Source organism: Arachis hypogaea, chromosome 9 (genome assembly GCF_003086295.3).
Source record: "Arachis hypogaea cultivar Tifrunner chromosome 9, arahy.Tifrunner.gnm2.J5K5, whole genome shotgun sequence".
Classification (NCBI taxonomy): Eukaryota; Viridiplantae; Streptophyta; class Magnoliopsida; order Fabales; family Fabaceae; genus Arachis; species Arachis hypogaea.
In genome coordinates this window covers 119850093-119870305 of record NC_092044.1, presented here as the reverse complement: position 1 = coordinate 119870305, position 20213 = coordinate 119850093, and the positions used below count along the sequence as shown (strand labels likewise).

Below are 20213 nucleotides of genomic sequence, written 5' to 3'. Positions count from 1 at the left end.
AAGCAATGCAAGAGGAGCTTGCTCAATTTGACAAGAATGAGGTTTGGACACTAGTACCCCATCCGGATGGTAAGAAAGTAACGGGTACTAAATGGGTTTTTAAAAATAAACTTGGTGAGGATGGACAAGTTGTTCGTAACAAGGCTAGATTAGTGGCCCAAGGTTACGATCAAGAAGAGGGTATTGATTTTGATGAGTCTTTTGCTCTGGTAGCAAGAATGGAAGCAATTAGATTGCTTCTTGCCTATGCCACCCATAAAGGTTTCAAAATGTTTCAAATGGATGTTAAATGTGCTTTCCTTAATGGCTTTATTGATAGGGAAGTGTATGTGGCTCAACCCCCCGGTTTTGAACATAAAGAGTTTCCAAATCATGTTTTTAAATTAACTAAGGCTCTTTATGGTCTTAGACAAGCTCCAAGAGCTTGGTATGAAAGGCTTAGTACCTTCTTGTTGAAAAATCATTTTCAAAGGGGTACCACCGACACTACTTTATTTATTAAAGCATCTAATGATGATATCCTTCTTGTTCAAGTTTATGTTGATGACATTGTATTTGGTTCGGCCAATGTCTCCTTGTGTGAAGAGTTTGGAAAACTCATGACTAGTGAGTTTGAGATGAGTTTAATGGGAGAGCTTACTTTCTTTCTTGGCCTCCAAATTAAACAAACTCCTAGTGGAACTTTTATTCACCAAGAAAAGTATGCAAAAGAACTTATCAAAAAGTTTGGCCTAGAAAATTCCAAATCAATGGGCACTCCTATGCATCCCAATACTAAACTTGAAAAGGATGATGATGGCCAAGATGTGGATGAAACAAGGTATAGAGGAATGATAGGTTCACTTATGTACCTTACTTCCTCTAGACCGGATATAGTCCAAAGTGTGGGTGTATGTTCAAGGTTTCAATCTCATCCAAAAGAATCCCACCTCACGACTGTTAAGCGCATCATTAGATACATTAAGGGAACTTGTAATTATGGATTATGGTATTCTAAATCTGATAATTTTTGTGCAGTAGGGTTTTGTGATGCAGATTATACGGGAGATAGAGTGGATAGGAGGAGCACCTCCGGCATGTGTTGCTTCCTTGGAAGCTCACTCAACATGTGGTCAAGCAAGAAACAAGCCACAGTGGCTCTATCCACAGCTGAAGCTGAATATGTTTCCGCATCTGCATGTTGCTCACAATTAATTTGGTTAAAAACACAGTTGGAAGATTACAAATTAAAAATCAATAGTATCCCTTTATTTTGTGACAATATGAGTGCCATAAACATTTCAAAGAATCCTGTTTTGCACTCAAGAACAAAGCACATTGAGATAAAATATCATTTCATTAGGGAACATGTGCAAAAGGGTACTATTGATATTCAATTTGTAAAATCTGAGGACCAAATTGCTGATATTTTCACAAAACCTCTCTGTGAAGACAGATTCTGCACCTTAAGAAAGAGTTTGGGAATGTTTGATTTAAGCTTCATTGAAAATTTGTGAATATGTGACTCTGTTCAGTTTTTGCTCGTAGGTTTGGACGAGATAAAAAAAATAATGGCATGTTGGAAGAGCTATGATTAAGGGGGAGGCAACGCAGAATTTAATTCCTATGGGCCCCACTGAATCTCTTTGATCCCACTCTGACCGTTTTGTTAGTTCATCATTTTTTTGAAAATCAAAATCTTTTTGTGGTCTTATCACATCATATCTTAAGAGGGGAGGATAGTAGAAATAGGGAGTGACTGATCTAATGATACTCTGAATTTTTTGATGTTTATTGCCTGCCAATTTTATTTGATCTGATATGTTGGTTGAACTTTATGTTGCTTGATATTTTTGCTTGATTGAATTGTTTGGCAGGAAATATTTTTTGAACATGTTGAGTTTTGGTTACCTGTTGCTGCTGCTGAATGCTCTGTTAATTTTCTCTATGTGTATTTGACTCAAGGAAACTATTTTCATGACTGTACCAAACTTAACTCGATGCTGTTTTGTTTTATGCTTGAATTATTATGGATTGCATTGCTTTGCATGGTCCCTCCTTGATGACAAAAGGGGGAGGAGAAGAGAAAAAAGGCTGAATTGAAACTGTTATGTTTCATTGATTTGTTGCACTATTTTGCAGACCTGCTTCGCTCTGTTTTATGCTCTGATCTGGCTCTGTTTTGAGCACTTTATGGATTAATTTTGACTTGAGCTTTGATTATCATTGATAAATTTATTTGCTCAAATGCATGTGTGATATGGAATTTTATTAAGGTGTTTGAAAAACATTTTCTTATGAAAATATGATTCAGTCTTAAAGGATCCAAATCCTTGAAATCTTCATCTTTTAGGAATCATTTAGAGTTTGTACACAGTTTTTGTTGTCTTGTTTTAGGTATTGTACTTGGATACTCTGGACCATTGTGTTTTGGTGAAAAACAAATATTCTGCTGTTTGGTATGTTGTTTTCATTTATTTTGCAGTGCCCCTTGATGCCAAAAGGGGGAGAAAATAGCTGAAAATTGAAAATGGAAAATAGGGGATGAAACTCTTTTAAGAGTTCATGATCACTCTTGTTTATGCTTGCTTGATAATGCACTTGTTTTATCATTATTGCTGCTGATTGTGTAATGTTTATCTTGGTAAAATGCTTGGTTGATTGTTGGTTGTAATTATGAAGCATTTGTTGTACCTTGATATAATGATTACTGTTTTGACTTTATTTTTGGCAGTTCCTTTAAAATTGTGCAAAGTATAAAAATTGCCTTGTTTTGATAATATGTACTTCAAATAATTTTCCATCATTTTGTTTTGCTCTGATATCCGAACAGGAAATGTTTGAAAAATACTTGGACAGTTCTTTTTGATAGTTTGAGCAGTAAATCAGTTTATGATATCAAATGAGTTTTGATTATCAATTAAAACTGCTCATAAATCAAGCATTTAGTATTATAAAATATGCTAAATAACATTGTCTCTTGAAGCTTGATTTTAATGTTACAGGATAGTGCTTCCCATGATTAAATAAGCATACATCAAGGGGGAGCTATGTGACATTTAGAAAGGGGGAGAAATTCAAATTCAAAGAGAGTATTCTTTACTCAATCTCTAAATTTCTTTTCATTTAAATTTTAATAATGTTTGTCATCAAGGGGGAGATTGATGAGTTTGGAAAACTCTAAATTAATATTTGTGATGACTAAACATTATTAATTATATTAATTACAAAATTATTAATTTGATTTTCCTTTAACATATGTTAATTAATAATTTTGTGATGCAGTTTTAATTTGGGCCGAAAATAAAATAAAATGCTGCAGCCCAAGTGTGAATTTGCTTTCCAATTCAGCATTGATTCAAAAATATTCAATGATATATGGCTGAATTATTGTAATGATTTATTGGGCTAGATTAATATTGTTACTCCAAGCCCAAAGAAAGCTTCCTATGTTTGATTCAAAATCCATCAGGAAAGAAATTGTTACTAGTTGGGCCAAAATGAAATTTATTGGTACCAAGCCCAATGTTGATGAATGCTTCCATGCCTTATTCGAATCCATGAAGCAAATGAAATGCCTAAATGCTTCCAACGGATTCCACTTCATTATTGTGAAGGATTTCAAATTTAATTAATGCATTGGAAACATAAGAAAGAAAGAGAAGATTGATTTGATGACTATTATGACACTACACGCTACTCAACAAAGGGAAGTGGGAAACTTAATTCACTTTTATACTCTCTCTTTGTTCATTGATTATTGTTCAAATCCATTGAATATTTTCTCTCTTCTCTCTCATCCCTTTCCTCTTCTTTCTTCGGTTATTACACAGGAAGCCATGCAAGCTACTTGGAGCTACCAAAAGGAAAGAAAAGCAAGGCTAAAGACCATCGAGTTGATGGCACGAAAAAGAAAAAGAAAAGTATGATGTGGCTGAGATTATCACCTAATCTGGTAAGATTTGGTGAGGTAATCTCGGATCCTTCATACTCAAAAAGAAGGATGAAGATTCGGCAAAGAGGTGAGATTCTTGAAGCATGGCTTGTCTTTGATTCTGCTCAACCACCACAGGGAGTAGCTAGAGTGGCGAAGTGATGGTTGAAGGCAGAGATTGAAGCAGATGAAGTCATCATCATCATGAAGCATCAAGGGCCAGAAATCCATCTTGGAGAGGAAGCCAAGAATGGAGAGCTCGGATTGATGAAGGTTGATGATCAAGAAAGGACTTGAGGTAATTGCATGTTGGGTTTTGCATGGTTATCTCTTCTCTCTCTATGTGGCCGAACCGGTTCTGTTTCTTGAAGGAGGAAGAAGTCGGTTTGGGTGTTGGCTTCAAGTGTGGAGGCTTCTCTCTTCTTTAAAAAGGGAGAACAGCCACTGTTTGGAGCAAGGAGTAAGATTTGAGAGTGCAAGGCACAGAGTTCTCAGAGCTACCTAAGCTAGCAGTTCTTCTTCTCCTTCAATGTTTTCTGTTTAGTATTTTTTTGTTTAATTTTGTCATGTCTTGAGTCTCATGGAAAAAGGCAAACAGTGAAGTTTGTTGTGAAAAAGCCATAGAGCGGAAAAAGGCAGAGAGTGCAAAATTAAAAGAAAAAGCCATAGATGTCTTAGAGTTCCTTTGTTCATCTATGTTGTGTTTCATGATTCTGTGGGAATCCCCTTGTAAGTTGGGTTAGCACTTTACATGTTGTAATCAGATTGATTATAGTGAAATTCCATCATGTTTGTGATGGAGACTGGATGTAGGCTGCACTGCACTTAGCAGCTGAACCAGGATATATCTGGGTGTAATCTTCAACTCTTCTCTTCTACATTTCTGTTTCTACTGTAAAGGAGTAAAGACTAAAATTGTCTCGTGCCAAGTGACGAGACAAAAAGAAAAGTCTCGTGGCAAGGGACGAGACAAAACAAAGTTGCTCGTATCCAGTGACGAGCAAAAACAGAAAAGTCTTCTCTGAAGGTCAGCAAGTGTTTGCATTTAAAAAGGGGGCTAAGATTCAACCCCCCTTCTCTTAGCCACTGAAACCATCACATTATTTTACAAATTTTGAAGATATATTTTATATTTTAATATATATCTTTAAAATTTGATGGGGTCACAACTAGTGTGAAAACTTACGGTGATATGATAGAGAAATTTTTTATTGGTATAGGATTATACCAGGAAATATATTTAAGTCCATACCTTTTCACATTAGTCTTGGAAGTACTCACAGAGCACATTCAAAAGGCTGTGTCATGATGCATGCTTTTTGCCGATGATATCGTCCTTATGAGAGAGTCAAGGAAAGACCTAAATAAGAAGTTGGACTTATGGAGAGAAGCTCTAGAATGATATGGTCTGCGCATAAGCCGTAGCAAGACGGAATATATGGAATGTAAGTTTAGTCTGAGAAGGGAAAACCCTAATATAGAGGTGAAGATTGGAGAAAACATCTTACGAGAAGTTAAAAGTTTTAAGTATCTTGGGTGTATCATATAGGATAATGGAGAGATTGAACAGGATGTAAATCATAGGATCCAAGCAGGTTGGTCAAAATGGCAGAATACATCTGGTTTTATATGCGACAAAAAAGTGTCTTTAAAACTTAAAAGTAAATTCTATTGCACCGCTATAAGACCGGCAATGCTTTATGGTACGGAGTGTTGGACGGCCAAAGGGGAGCACGAATATAAGCTGAGTGTGACAGAGATAAAGATGTTGAGATGGATGAGTGGTCATACGCGATTGGATAAAATAAGGAACGAAGATATAAGGGAGAGAGTTGGAGTAGCACCCATTGTGAAAAAAATGGTTGAATCACGTCTCAGGTAGTTTGGACATATAAGGAGAAGACCGATAGAATACCCAGTCAGAAGGGTGGATGAGATGGAAGATTGACAAATGACAAAAAGCAGAGGAAGACCTAAGAAAACCATCCATGAGGTGGTCAAACGAGATCTATAGGTAAACGATTTCTCTGTAGACATGATATATGATAGAGCACAATGACATCGTTTGATTCATGTAATCGACTCTATCTAGTGGGACAAAATTTTGTTGTTGTTGTATTTTATATTTTCATATATATTATAAATGAGTGACTATTTTTTTTATGTATTGTTAAAAAATACACTCATTTAAAATTATCAACTTTAAAAAAACCTCACTTCCTTCACGAGTTTCCGTTTCTGCTTCTAGCTAGCTCTATATATACTCTCATAGTCGATTTCCCAGCTCGGAATGTCATCCACTAATGGAAGCAAGTTTATGTTGTGACACTTTTCCCTTCACACATGGTTATTAGTAAATAGGATCTGAATTTTCAAAAAGATTGAGACTCGAGAATTTTTGGACATTCGAATAACGAGTAAAAGAAGAATCTACAAAATTTGATGAGGATTTCTTAAAAGGGTAAAAACAATAATTTATAAGGTGCTATATATATAAATTGGCATAACAAAATAGGGTTAACCACTAAAAATACTATTGAATTATTTAAATGCCGACAAAAATACATTCAAATTTTGTTGTCGATAAAAATGTTTTTAAATAATTTAAAAACACAACAAAAATACCCAACAATAAATATATATTTTCAAAAAATATTTTAAAGATTGAATTTTGATGCAATTTTTTACGAGCATGATTATAAAAATAAGATATTTTTATACTTAAAATTTAGTGATTTTTCGTTAAGTATATATATTTTTATAATTTTTTTGTTAACAACCAATAATACTTTTAAAAATTCACAAAACAATATATACTTATAAAAAATTACCAAATTTTAAAAATAATAATATCTCATTTTTCTAATCATGTTTGCAAAAAATTATATCAAAATTCAATCTTTAATGTATTTTTTCAGAAATATATATTTAATTTTAGTTTTTTTACAAAATTATCTAATATTTAGGTGCATTTTTGTCCGCATTTGAATAATTCGGACCCAACAAAATATATACAAATAAGATCTTAATAAAATAATTTTTTTCAGGTATGTTATTCCTATCCAATAATAGTTGTATAAACTAATAACATCGCGCTGCCCTATAATATAATCTTAAAGAATTGTCACATCATGGTGGATAACTACCTACTACTCTAGTAGGCCATAATATGACCAATTAATTCCCTAAAATTGATAATAATGTAAGACTTAGGGCCATGACTACATTGAGATGGATCAATATTATTCCTTTTTATTTGAATGTGAATATTTATATATATATATGTATGCATACATATGGCATGGTTTTGGGTGTTGTTTACTTGTGATTTGTTTGTGTATGTCAGCGTGGTTGCAGAGATTGATGGTTTTTGCAGAACGTGGTTGTGGCTGTGCATATTGGTGGGCTAGTTATGGCAAATTAAAGGGCCGGGGTTCCCTTTGAAATTTTATGGCGTCTTGTTTTGCTCCTAGATGTTAGCAACCTTGTATGCGTGGTTGTGAAACTATTTAAGATTATAACTATAGTTTGTTTTGTTTGCTATATATGTATCTAGCTAGGGCTACTAGAGACAGGGGCAGAATAGAAACTGAATAAAAATTAATTAATAAGTAAGGCAATTAAGGAGGTGAAATTGGAGTAGTAAGAAGAAATGAAATGAAAAGAAAAGGGGGGTGTGGGGGAGGGAAATGACGAAAGAGGGGTTGTCTTGTTGTGAGGAATAAGATACGAAATAAGAGAAGGAGAGATAAGGAGAGTGTGAGTGTGAGGGGGCTAAGGGGGTCGGTGTGGCCCCAAACAAACCCATCATATTCTGCTAAGAACGACACACACATACACTAACATACTAGTCCCCCCTCTGCAACTATGCTCCCACATATAATAGTGACATTAGTTACCTCTACCCTCCATTTTCATTTGAGCAATGCTAGGGTCCAGTAATTTTTGTGATTGTTAGCCATCAACTAGCCATCAATGATGATTTGATGGTGTGAGATTGGTATGAGATTTCATCCAATGGCTCACCTTCCTCTGCTGGTTATATGCTGGCCAAAATTCAATAAAACTGCTGGCCCCTAGACTTTTCATTTTCATTTAATTAACTAACAAAGCTTATCATCAATCATATACATAATAATAAATTTTATGCCATTTTTTATTGTTTTATGAAAAAAAATATTTTAGGATAATATGTTATCATAAAACCTATTTACCAAAAAATTTAAATTACAAAAGGAAAGATATATAAATAGTTAGTTGAATTTCGTTAGGGAGCCAATGGAATAAGTATATAATATGTATAATAGGCTGATTTTTTTGTTCAATAAAAAGAAATAACCATCTGCTACTATCGTATAGGTTCAAACATTCAGGATAAAATACTATTAATTTATTAAACACAATACATTTATATTATTCAAAATAATCATCCTAATACCATGGATAATAAACATCTGATATTTGAAACTGTTTGCACAAATACACTTTTATTATTCTAAAATAAGTATATATGAACAATTTTAAATTAACATCTGATACTTTAATTTTAGTTTAAAATTAACCTCATTATATACATTGTACAAAACATATATTGACTCTCTATATTTCCTCTAGTTATATATCTAATATATATTTTTACATAAAAATATTTTTATATTTATTTATGTATTTTTTTTATCAACTTAATATTTTTAAAAATAATAATTTTATAATATGACATAAGAAATTTTACGATTAAAAAATTTAGAATTCAATCCTTATTAATCTAATTAAAAGAAAAATTAGCATAAAAATAATAAATACAAAGCTCTTGTATAAAAAAAATATTAGAAATATAGTGATTTATATCTCTTCTCTTATTAAATTAAGTTTTTTTTTATGTATAAAAAACATATTATTGATAATAATAATTAATTAGGTAGCTAATACGTAGATATAGCTATGGGTGGACAGTAGGCATGTCAAGTGGTATTATAATTTATCTTGGTGACGCCAAATGATTGTGGAATAAAAAAGAGGGAAAAGTATCCAAAATAATAATAAATAAAAAATTGTATGGCATAAGAAAACAATAGGGAGAAGATAAAGTAGGTATACTGAGCTGAATTGTTTTCTTCTCTTCGTCTCCTCTTTGCTGCTGTCTCTTGAGATACTCCTTCTCTTACTCTTTCATCTCTCAATCCTTTTTTCCATCATACACCAACAAAATCAAATCATCAGGTCCTTCTTCTCTTTCACCTTTTCTTATCTGCTGCTTCTCTTTTCTTTCTTTTTTAATAAAAATAATCATGTTTTCCATCAAGAGACATACAGCTGAAGGAAACAGCATACATGCAATTGAATTTTCCTCTCTCTTTCATCAGCTGATGATGAATTGAATTAATTAATTAATTGCTGCAGATTTATTTGCATTAAAGCAGTTATTACTATGGCTGCTGCTTCATCAACACCATTCTTGGGAGTCAGAGAAGAAAGTCAAAGCCAGATTGCACATCAATCCTCCATAGCTGCCTCCTCAGCTTCTACTCCTCCCGCTGTTCCTCAGAAGAAACGAAGGAATCAGCCTGGAACACCAAGCAAGTCCCTTATATATTAATTCCAATTCCTATTATTTAAATTATTATATTATTATATATTTTATATATACACACACTTAAAGTCAACATATATATATACACACACACATATATGAATACTCTCACACACTATAAAGAATGAAGTTTCTTCTTTGGTTTCTTTCTTCTCATAAACCAGCACCACCAAACCCTAAATCTCGATTTATAATAACTTATTTAGGGCAATCTCTCTCTCTCTCTCTCTCTGATTGATGGTAGTTCTTAATAAGCTAAGACCTTGTGGTTAATTAATTTATATATAATATTCTTTGACGACGATAATTTCTATTTTATTAATAATATTAAAATACGTGTACGTAGTTGTCTAGAACAAGAATAATAATAAAAAAAGAAAGTGATTAGTAATTAGCGAGAAGCATAGAAATTTCTAATAATTGTTAATACAGATCCAGATGCAGAAGTGATAGCACTATCGCCAAAGACACTAATGGCAACAAACAGGTTCATATGCGAGGTATGCAACAAAGGGTTCCAAAGGGAGCAAAACCTACAGCTACACAGAAGAGGACACAACCTACCATGGAAGCTGAAGCAGAAGACGAACAAAGAGCCAAAGAGAAAGGTTTATCTGTGCCCCGAACCCACGTGTGTCCACCACGACCCTTCCAGGGCCTTGGGAGACCTCACTGGGATCAAGAAGCATTACTCTCGCAAGCATGGCGAGAAGAAGTGGAAGTGTGACAAGTGTTCTAAGAAATATGCTGTTCAATCCGATTGGAAGGCTCATTCTAAAACTTGCGGAACCAGAGAGTATAGATGCGATTGTGGCACTCTCTTCTCTAGGTATTCTGCATATCTATATCATTCCATCCTATCTAAACGTAAATTATTCTTATATAATTAACTACAAATCAATTTTTTCAATAATTTAAACAAGTTCATAAATAGTTATCGTTAAAAATAAGAGACTAAACAGAAAAAATGATTTATATATTATTGAGTGTGTTCAAGTTGTCTAAAATGATATAATATAAAAGAATATTTATAGATGCTAATCTCTTATAATAAATATTTAAATATACTAAATAAAACTAATTGATCCTAATTATATTCTAACAGTTGTATTTTATTACCTTTTATTAAGTCAAAATTTCTTTATTTTTAATCGTAAATTTTTTAATACTATATCATGAGATTTTTTTTAATTTAAACTGATAAAAAAATACATGAATGATTATTTCTCTGACAAATTCTATTTATTCTTTTTTAGTTACAGTCAACTACCACTATTCATCATCATGCATGATATAATTACAACTCCTACATCATTTATTACCATTTTGCACTACTAATAAATTCCTAGAATAAGAGATTAAGTTAATTTAAAGATGTAAGAAAAGTTGGATGTGAAGAAAGAGATTTTGCTCTCTTTCTGGCTCAGTTAGTTTTGTGTGAGTGTGGGTGTTAGTGGAGGTGGTATGGCAGGCAGAGAGACTGCTGACACGTGAGTAGATACACTGTTAAAAATTGGGTACAAGAAAATAGAGATGTGTTTTTTTGGAAGAAAAAAACAAAGAATGCTAATAGGTAATTACTTCAACTATGGTCCTAGTCTTAACTAGGGAACAGTGCCACCACCTCTCATATCCTTATTCCCCCCATTCACGTGTAGTTAAGTAAAAACATTGTAAGGGACACAGTGATACTCATTTTGTTCTCACATGAGTTGGAGATGCTGGGTTTTGTTCTCTTTCGTCTTGGCTACTTGCATGTACTATGCTTCAAATATCAAATATATTGTGTAGTTCAATGTAATAATTAATAATATCCAGGTACTTTCTTGCAATGGGTCCAATGTGCTTATATTAATTGTCATCACTGCCCAACTCTTTATCAAAAAAAAAAAAAATGTTTCTGTACTTCTAAGATGTACAAACCTATTTAATTAATGTCTACTTTAAAATTCTTAATTATATTTATAGAAAAATAAGTATTTTTTAAACACAGTTAAATATGTTTAAGAAATATGCAAGAATTAATTATTATTGCCTTTAGAAAAAAGAATAATAGAGAGTGATTTAGTAAAACAAAGATTCTCTATAAGCATTAATTGTTGGATCTATAATAGATATATTCTCAAAGGATTTTCCCGAGAATTTAGCAATTCTCTCATGGTACGTTTGTGTTGTAATGAATTCTTGTAGTAGAAAATAGACAAGTCTTGAGGTAGTTTGCATTTATTGAGGCTGGCCCCATATTGGATGCATGATTAATTGACTTTCATCAAAGTTGCAAATAATTCTCTCTTTCATTGATCAAAGAGAGAACTCAAAGTGGTAGTTCGATTTGGAGTTCTTGGTTTGTATCACGTTTTGGCATAATCCCGCGGCCCTCTCCTTCTGTTTCAGTTTTCTACTAATTTCAATTTTGTAGATCATTTCACCCAAATACTGTATATTCCAATTTTATCATCATTACTACCTCTTTTTCTTTCTTTCCTTTTTTACTTCATTTTTTTAACATAGAATTTTCCTTTGGAATTCATCGTTTATATATATTTGGTTGCATGATTAGCATGTTATCATGTTCATCAGAAAAATAAAGCAATGTCCTTCTTTAATTTGAGAATATTTGGTGTTGATATGGTTGCAAAGTGGTTGACTTTTAGAAATGATTAATAAATAACCATTAATACGATTTTGATTATTATGATCACTTGAGATCTGTTATCTGTGTGTTACAAAAATAAATTATTTATTTATATTTTCTATCAAAATTTTTATATTAAAAATCTAAAATTTAAAATTCTTATTATAAAAAAAAAATTATGCACAATCATGTAAAAGAGAAATTCCTATTGTGAATGGGATGTTAAAGATGTAATTATTTTTTATCGATTTGAATTTTGGTACAGTAGGTGCCTTTCATAACAATTTTTGAAGACATTGATAAATGGTAATCTTGTAAAACTCCCATAAGTTTTTCCTTACTTTTTATCTCGAGTCTAAATTCAATATAATCTTATTTATTTAACCATTCCATCATTTACAGTTACAACAACCTAGCTAGGTCTTGATTGATAGTCGGATAAATTCAGTGTAGCATGTATAATGAGTCTAGTTCATTCAATTAGTAAAATGAACCTTAGTCATGAGTGAAAATAATATAAATATAAATATAATGAAATTGTGAATTAAATTCCTCCTTCTTTTTGAATCTATCTTTATTTCCTCTTAAGTAATTCTTCTTCTATCCGAAGCTTCTCTTGCAAAATCGCCAGTGTTAAGTTCTATGACTTAGTAGTTAGTAGTGACCTAATAATAATTTGTTGTATCATGTTGATTAAGGTGTATGTTATCGTTGCTAATAATATTATTTGATTATTATTTCAGACGTGACAGTTTCATCACTCATAGGGCCTTCTGTGATGCCCTAGCTCAAGAAAGTGCAAGGCACCCAAATGGCACCATGAACCCTTTGGGAGGGACACATTTGTATGCCACAAACACAAACCACATGACCTTAGGCCTCTCCCAATTAGGCACCCAAATCTCCCAATTCCAGAATCACCAAAGTGGCGCCACTCACGGCAGCGGCGGCGGCGGCATCCTCCGTCTCGGAAGCGCCGGGGCAGCCAAATTCGAGCACTTAATCCCGCCTTTAAGCCATCAGTCTTCATCATTTGGACACTCACCCCAATCATCACTCACTAATCCCTCACCTTTCTTCATCAATGACCCAAATCAAGCATTTGAAGACAACAACCAAACTCATCAACAAGGTTCATTATTCTCAAGCAAGCAATTACATGGTCTAATGCAACTTCCTGATCTTCAAGGAAACACCACCAACACCAACTCTAATAATTCTTCCAATCTTTTCAACCTTAGCTTCTTCCCAAACAACAACAATAGCAGTGGAACCATCATCCCTGACCAATTCAATAGTAACCAACAAGGAACAACAACATCAACACTCTACGGTGACCAAGTTGGTTCAGGTTTGTCTTCACTCTTTGGAAATTCATCTTCATTGCAACATGAGAACGTGTCCCCTCATATGTCAGCCACTGCATTGCTTCAGAAAGCTGCACAAATGGGTCCAACTACCACCACCAACAATAATAATGGTTCTTCTATCCTTAGGGGAATGTGTAGTAGTTCCTCAAACAAATCCGAAAGGGAACTTGTTGTCTCTGATCATGTTGCATTTGGAAGTGATCAAAGAAGATCAAGCATGGAAAATGATCATCACCACCAGCAACACCTTCATGGGTTGATGAACTCCATTGCCAGTAATGTAGGAAACACTACTACTAGTTCCATATTTGACAATGTGCATCAAGGGAATGATGATAACAACAACAACCTCAGTCATCATCATCATCATCATCATCATCATCATCAGTTTCATCAGAGCCTACAGGATTCTAGTAATACCAATAAGCTTCCTCAGAATCATCTTGGGGTCAGTTTTGGAGGGTCTGATAAGTTGACATTGGATTTTCTTGGAGTTGGAGGAATGGTAAGAAACATCAACACTGGTGCAACAACACATGCATTTTCACAAACACATAGAGAGCAACAACAACAAGGAATGATGAATACCTTGAGTTCTTTGGATTCGGACCTGAAATCAGCACAATCAGCCACACCAAGCCACCGTTTTTGAAGTTAGTTCTTCATCTCTGCAATGATCAAGGAAAATAATCAAATTAAATTAAAAACAGACAATGTTAGTTGTTTTACGTATGAACTTGTTCAAAAACAATTGTTCTTTATTATTTTTTTTTCTCTTTCTCTAATTGGCACATTATGACATTAGGGTTTCAATTCCAAAAACCGCAATCCTTGTAGTAGTATCTTTCTTGAACAAACCTCGTTCACATATTATTATTATTATTATTATTATTATTATTATTATTATTATTATTATTATTATTATTATTATCTACTCTCTTTTGTTTCGATAGTATCTCCTAACCCGACAGGCCAATGACTAATCCTAACAGTACTGAGCTCTATTTAAAGGTTTGTCGCTGGCCAATGGGTTGTTGCATGCACAAGGCGGGATTCGAACCCTCAAAGCTCTTTGACGGTGACAGAAAACTAATACCAATAAGTAAATAAAACAAATTTTAAAGAGACAGTAAAAAAAAAAGCATTGCATGTTGTAATTGGTAAAGCCAGGTTGTGTTGGATGCTCTTTCTTTCTCTCTCTCACACACACATACACAGAGAATGAACGTGATATGTTATTGTTATCGATGGAGCTGGCTGCTTAATTAGTTTTTTTTTTTTTGAATTTGTTTTTGAGAATATCTTCACATGTTTGCTACATTCCAATGGATAAGACGAAACCAAATTTCCGTTCAGTTTCATCATTAATAATTTCTAATTGTAAATCATCACAATTAAATATATTATACCATTACTGACCAAACCTTACAACTCCTCAAAAATTAATAATGCTAAGAATTTTTGTACTCGCTACCTACTACCTTGCTTTTAGGAAAAGCATTATTCAAACAGTAGTATTAAAGTGACACGACGAAGTTTTTTTTCATAATTATTGTATGTATAAAATAATTTATTATAATTAAACAAAAAATGTAATATATTATATCATCAACGTACCACGAGATGCATGCAATTATGCATATAGTATTTGAGAAAATTTTGAGAGTTAATATTATAACGTTAATATTATATAGTTAACATTTACTATTAAAAAAAGAAATAGCTCAGTTGCAGTTAATTTCATATAAAATTAATAGTTAAGAGTCGTTAAATAATTTGACGAATTTGATTAAATTATCATCTAATAACTTTTAACTATCAACTTCATTTCATTAACTGCACCTGAGTTTTCACCTAAAAAAGAATATTCAAAATTTTTAAAAACTGAACATTTGAAACTAAATTTTAAAAAAATTAAAATTTAAAGTTAACAAAAAAGCTCAATTTTAATAGGTTCTATATGGAGTTTGCTTAATTATCTATTGTAATGTTAATTAAAATTGATTGTCATAGTATTAATTCTCTAACATTACTCATACCATTTTATGATGTAATAGCTATACATGTATTATTTGTATTCATTATTATTTTGTAGATTAACAAGATATATAATACGAATATATATCTAATTTAGGATAAAAATGAAAGTCCTATATATCATGTGATAAATTTTACCGTTCTTTATAATTCCAAAATTAAAGAAAAAAAAGTATTGGTCAATTCAAAATATACAAGCTAATAAAATGTGTATTAAACCCTCAATCCTCATCACACAAATCTTATATTATTAAATTCTAAAACCTCTGACAATTTTGGTCACTAACTCCACGTCTCCACGACCAATAATAATAATAATAATAATAATAATAATATGCAGAATTTCAGGTGGTTTTTCACTTTTCAAATATTCTTCAAGCATGGTGTATATATATGTATATGTGCACGTTGAGTTGACTATATAGACATAGATAGCATTGCATGATAACAAAATAATAACATGCAAGACTAATAGATATAGTGGGTGGTTAGGGTTTAGGGTGTGACGTAGTTATGATTTGATTTAATTTGGGTGTAATTGAATTTGGATATGGAGTTAATAATTATATTAATGAGTGATGACCACACATAGAGTGGTCAGAGAACTCACTCTCTCTGCACTCTGCAATGTTCGTTATTGCAATTATTAGCAAACTTTCTGTGACACTTTTGTCGCAATTCATGTCACTTACCTTCCTATTCATATTGGAATCAAAAGTCCGTGACCTAAGAGAAAAAGAAAAATTCAAATCCACCACCAAAATATCATTTTCGCCTTTAGCTACTTCAATTTCTATTATTCCTTTTTCCATTTTAATTTCTCCCTTCTTAATTAGGAAAACAAGCTAGGTTCTTTGGTTTATTTGTTGTTAGAGATATAATTATTTATATTATTTTTTTTTATTTATTTAAATTTTTTAAATGTGTGATTTTTTGACAACAATAACACATATTTATTGTTTATTTATTAGTAATATACAAATTTTAAAAAAATACACTAATACACAACTATACACAATTTAATATCTTGCTAGAAAATTATATATATATATATATATATATATATATATATATATATATATATATATATATTAGGCAGGAGATAGATTTTTATTATAACTTTGTTTGTTTAAAATTTTTAAAATTTTACTTTTTACTCTTATCACTTTAATCACTAGCAACTTTTTTTTCTATTAGAGATAAAATTAGTTTTTAATGACAAATGTGTTTATGTCTTTTTATTATATATATATTCATTTGTGTGCATGTATGTTTTTGTGTCTGAGCTTTCATTGTTCTAAAACAGTAAAGAGAAACACAGCCTGAAATCATTAATAAAATCATATATTCACGTAATTTTTTTATGTTAAATAATGAGTCAGTATGTTAATACTAGCTAGTCACATGAATTGTGAAATAATATCAATTTTTTTCTTTTTTTTTAATTTCTCTTTTAAAATTTGACTCTATTAAAATCTAAGACTAGCTAGGTCATAAAACTAATACTAAATCTGAGAATAAAACTGGACTAAAAAATTAGGGTTAGCTATATCATTCTCCAAATTTGTTTCTAAAAAATATTATTAATTAAATTATATTAGTCCCTAAAAAATTAATTCATAATTTTTAAAAGTCCAATTTGATTAATAAAAATTTTTAAAAATAAATTTAAAAAATGAATCGTCTTTTAAAATTAATTTGATTATTAACCCAAAAAACTAATTAAAAGCTTTTAGTCTATTATTTGTTTCAATCTTTTGGAGTTATCCAATAGATTGTTTCATGTACAAGGCAAAATTTGAACCATCAACACTTGCTTAAACAAATGAGTGAGCTGACCACTCGGCCATCCTAAATTGATTTACGTATTCATTCATTTAGTTAAGAAAATGGTGAAGATTTGGATAAGTCCTCTTTCCACACGTGAACTAACAAGATCAAACACTCTACATTTACATGGGTTTGCGATTTTGTCCATTTTGGAAATTAAATTAAAAATAAAAAACAATCCGACAAAGGTTGGAAAGAAAATATTTTTCACATGCATGAGAGAGTATTCATTTTTCCCCTTGCAAATCTAAAAATCGCCACAAAATATTCGATTAATTTCAACGTTTTTATTACAGTAAAAACTTAATTAATTACAAAATCTAATATGGTATAGAAATTTAATTAAAAAAAGTGTAAAAATTTAATTAAAAATTCGGTAAAACTATAAAGATTAACGAATAATTAAACTTAGTTTTTACTACGCGTTTTGGTGAACTTAATAACCATTTATGAATGATAGAATCTAACTTGAACAACAAAGTTTTCTGTACTTGTTTAGTAATGCCACATGACATGAGCCAGAGGCATGCAGAGTGCATCTTATCTTTTTTTTTTTTTAAGTAAATGTTTTCATTCAAATATTATTGTGCGGTGTTAATAAGTTGTCAAATTTAATTTAATACAGATCATCAAACTCTTCAATTTGATTTTCTATTTTGGATGTTGTCACTGTTTTTCCAAAGGAATAAAAACTTTAAATTTCCACACATAGTAGTTATGTAAATAACGAAGTTAAAAGCACATAGTAAAATCATATAGTATTAAAAAGGATCGACAAAAGTTACCGTCACCTTTATTATAATTATTGAAAAGAAAAAAAATAATAATGTTAACCTTTTTTTTAAATAAAAGGCTATTTATTCAGTTAGTAAAACAAATGAATAAAAATGTATATTCATTGTTATTTTATTTTAATGACCGTGAATGAAATGAGAGAAGCAAAAGAAACAAACTTTTTTACTAAAATCTATGATGTGCAAGCTTCCAAAATAAGACTTTGGGTGGACTAATGTTAAGTGTAAACATCCAAGGAAAGTGAACCCTGTATGACAAGTTGGGCCAAAGTAATTATTAAGAAGCCATTTTTTATTTTTATTTTTTTTTCTTTTTGTTTTCTGAATGTGCCGTGCTTTTTCGTTCTCATGCGAAAAAAATAGCACAATTATTAAAATAATGCAAAATTTCTAAAAAGATAATATATAGCCAGAAAATGTAGCCACGAATATACTTGCGAGAGTGCAGAAATAGGAGATATGAATTACCTTATATGTGACAAATCCAATTTAATTTAGATGCGGTAAAAAGTTTATATTACAATTATTTTAGTGTAAAGTTGATAGTTGAAAATTGTTAAATGAAAATTTAGACAAATTTATTAAATTATTTAATAATTTTTAAATGGTAAAAACTCAGGTGCTGTCAATTTTACGTGAAGTTGATATTTGAGAGTCGTTAAATAATTTGACTAAATTTTCATCTATCGACTCTCGGTTATTAACTTCACGTAAAGTTAACTGCAACTGAATTCTACCATTTTAAATATTAATTTTACATGAAAACAATTATACGTAAAATTTCACTTATGCGGTGAATCTATATAGAAACCTAAGATACATATCATACATTAACCTCATAATTCAACAATCTTGTAATCATGTTCATCTCCCCTAAATCCCGCAAATACTCATTTAGGTACATTCCATCCTAATTAAATGAGAAATGCATTCCAGTTAGCTAACTTATTCACATCATCACATGGATACATTAGATAATGTATGTATTTATTATCAGGGGGGAAAATTAATCAGAATTATCTTCATTGTTATCTCTTAAAATTTAACTATGAGAGCAATTTAATTTTTTTTTTCTTAAAAGATAATTGTTAGTTGTTGCTTGACTTGAAGTTACATCAAATTAGTTTTTTTTATTATTTTAACATATACAGTGTGTCAGTGTATATAATAGATTCACCTTTTATATTAAATGTATTTTCAAGAAACTACAAATAAAAACATCCTCTTATTATCATTATATAATTTTAAATTAGTGATAAATAATAGTGTGTCTAAGTCTCCAATTTTGTTTTACTAATAAAAACCAAACATCCTTTAATTTTCATGATTCAACAATCATGTACTCATCTAGTACACACACAATTATAAATCCGCCCCCTCTTCCTATAATCTAATTTCTTCCTCTCTTTTTTGGGTCAATAAATCATTGATTACTAATCAAGACTGTCAATAAAGCTAATTAAGAGAATGAAGGGCAGCAACACAATTTCCAATGAAGATTAGGAATGGCAATTTGAGCCAATCCCATCTGTCTCACCCACAATATAGTAGGTTTTTCAACCGCTAATTTGAGTTTAGGGTGTGTGTACGAATAATATCTAATGATAATTGTTTAGGTATAGAGCGAATATAGGTATCGGTTGACGTGTCCAATACTTATCTTATACCCGTTCCAAACATTCAGAGAAATAAAGGTTTGAGATAAATTATTAGATTTAATAAAATTAGTTTGATAAATTTCTATTTTTTTTAAAATTTTTAGAATCTGTAATGTGATGCCTTTAATTATATTTAAAATTTATATAATCTTTTTAGCGTTTTGTATTTTATTTTGATAAGTTATAAATTATAAATTATATTTTATACTATAAAAGGATATAGATTTGTTATCTGTAAGATGTCCGAAAGAATAGATATAGGACGGTAAATAAATACTTGCGAATGATGGAGCAGATAATGAGACAAATAGTTAATATTTAAAGATAAGTGTAAATATTAAAATATCAGTCACATCTTATTCTATTGTCATCTCTAATAATTTAAA

General features: G+C 31.1%; 1 protein-coding gene across 2 annotated transcripts; it reads left to right on the top strand.

Annotated features, from left to right (window-relative positions):
• The first annotated feature begins 8883 nt into the window (after positions 1 to 8883).
• On the top strand, positions 8884 to 14405 carry LOC112712685 (protein indeterminate-domain 4, chloroplastic). Of its 2 annotated transcripts, none has more exons than XM_025765620.3 (4): positions 8884 to 9133; positions 9314 to 9489; positions 9936 to 10332; positions 12882 to 14405. In XM_025765620.3, the coding sequence occupies exons 2-4, from the start codon at positions 9342 to 9344 to the stop codon at positions 14158 to 14160; spliced, it is 1824 nt and encodes a 607-aa protein (XP_025621405.1). In that variant the 5' UTR covers positions 8884 to 9133; positions 9314 to 9341; the 3' UTR covers positions 14161 to 14405. The 2 variants fall into 2 exon arrangements, with proteins under 2 accessions (XP_025621405.1, XP_025621406.1); XM_025765621.3 differs by having other exon boundaries at positions 8916 to 9133; positions 9334 to 9489.
• Positions 14406 to 20213: the final 5808 nt, after the last annotated feature.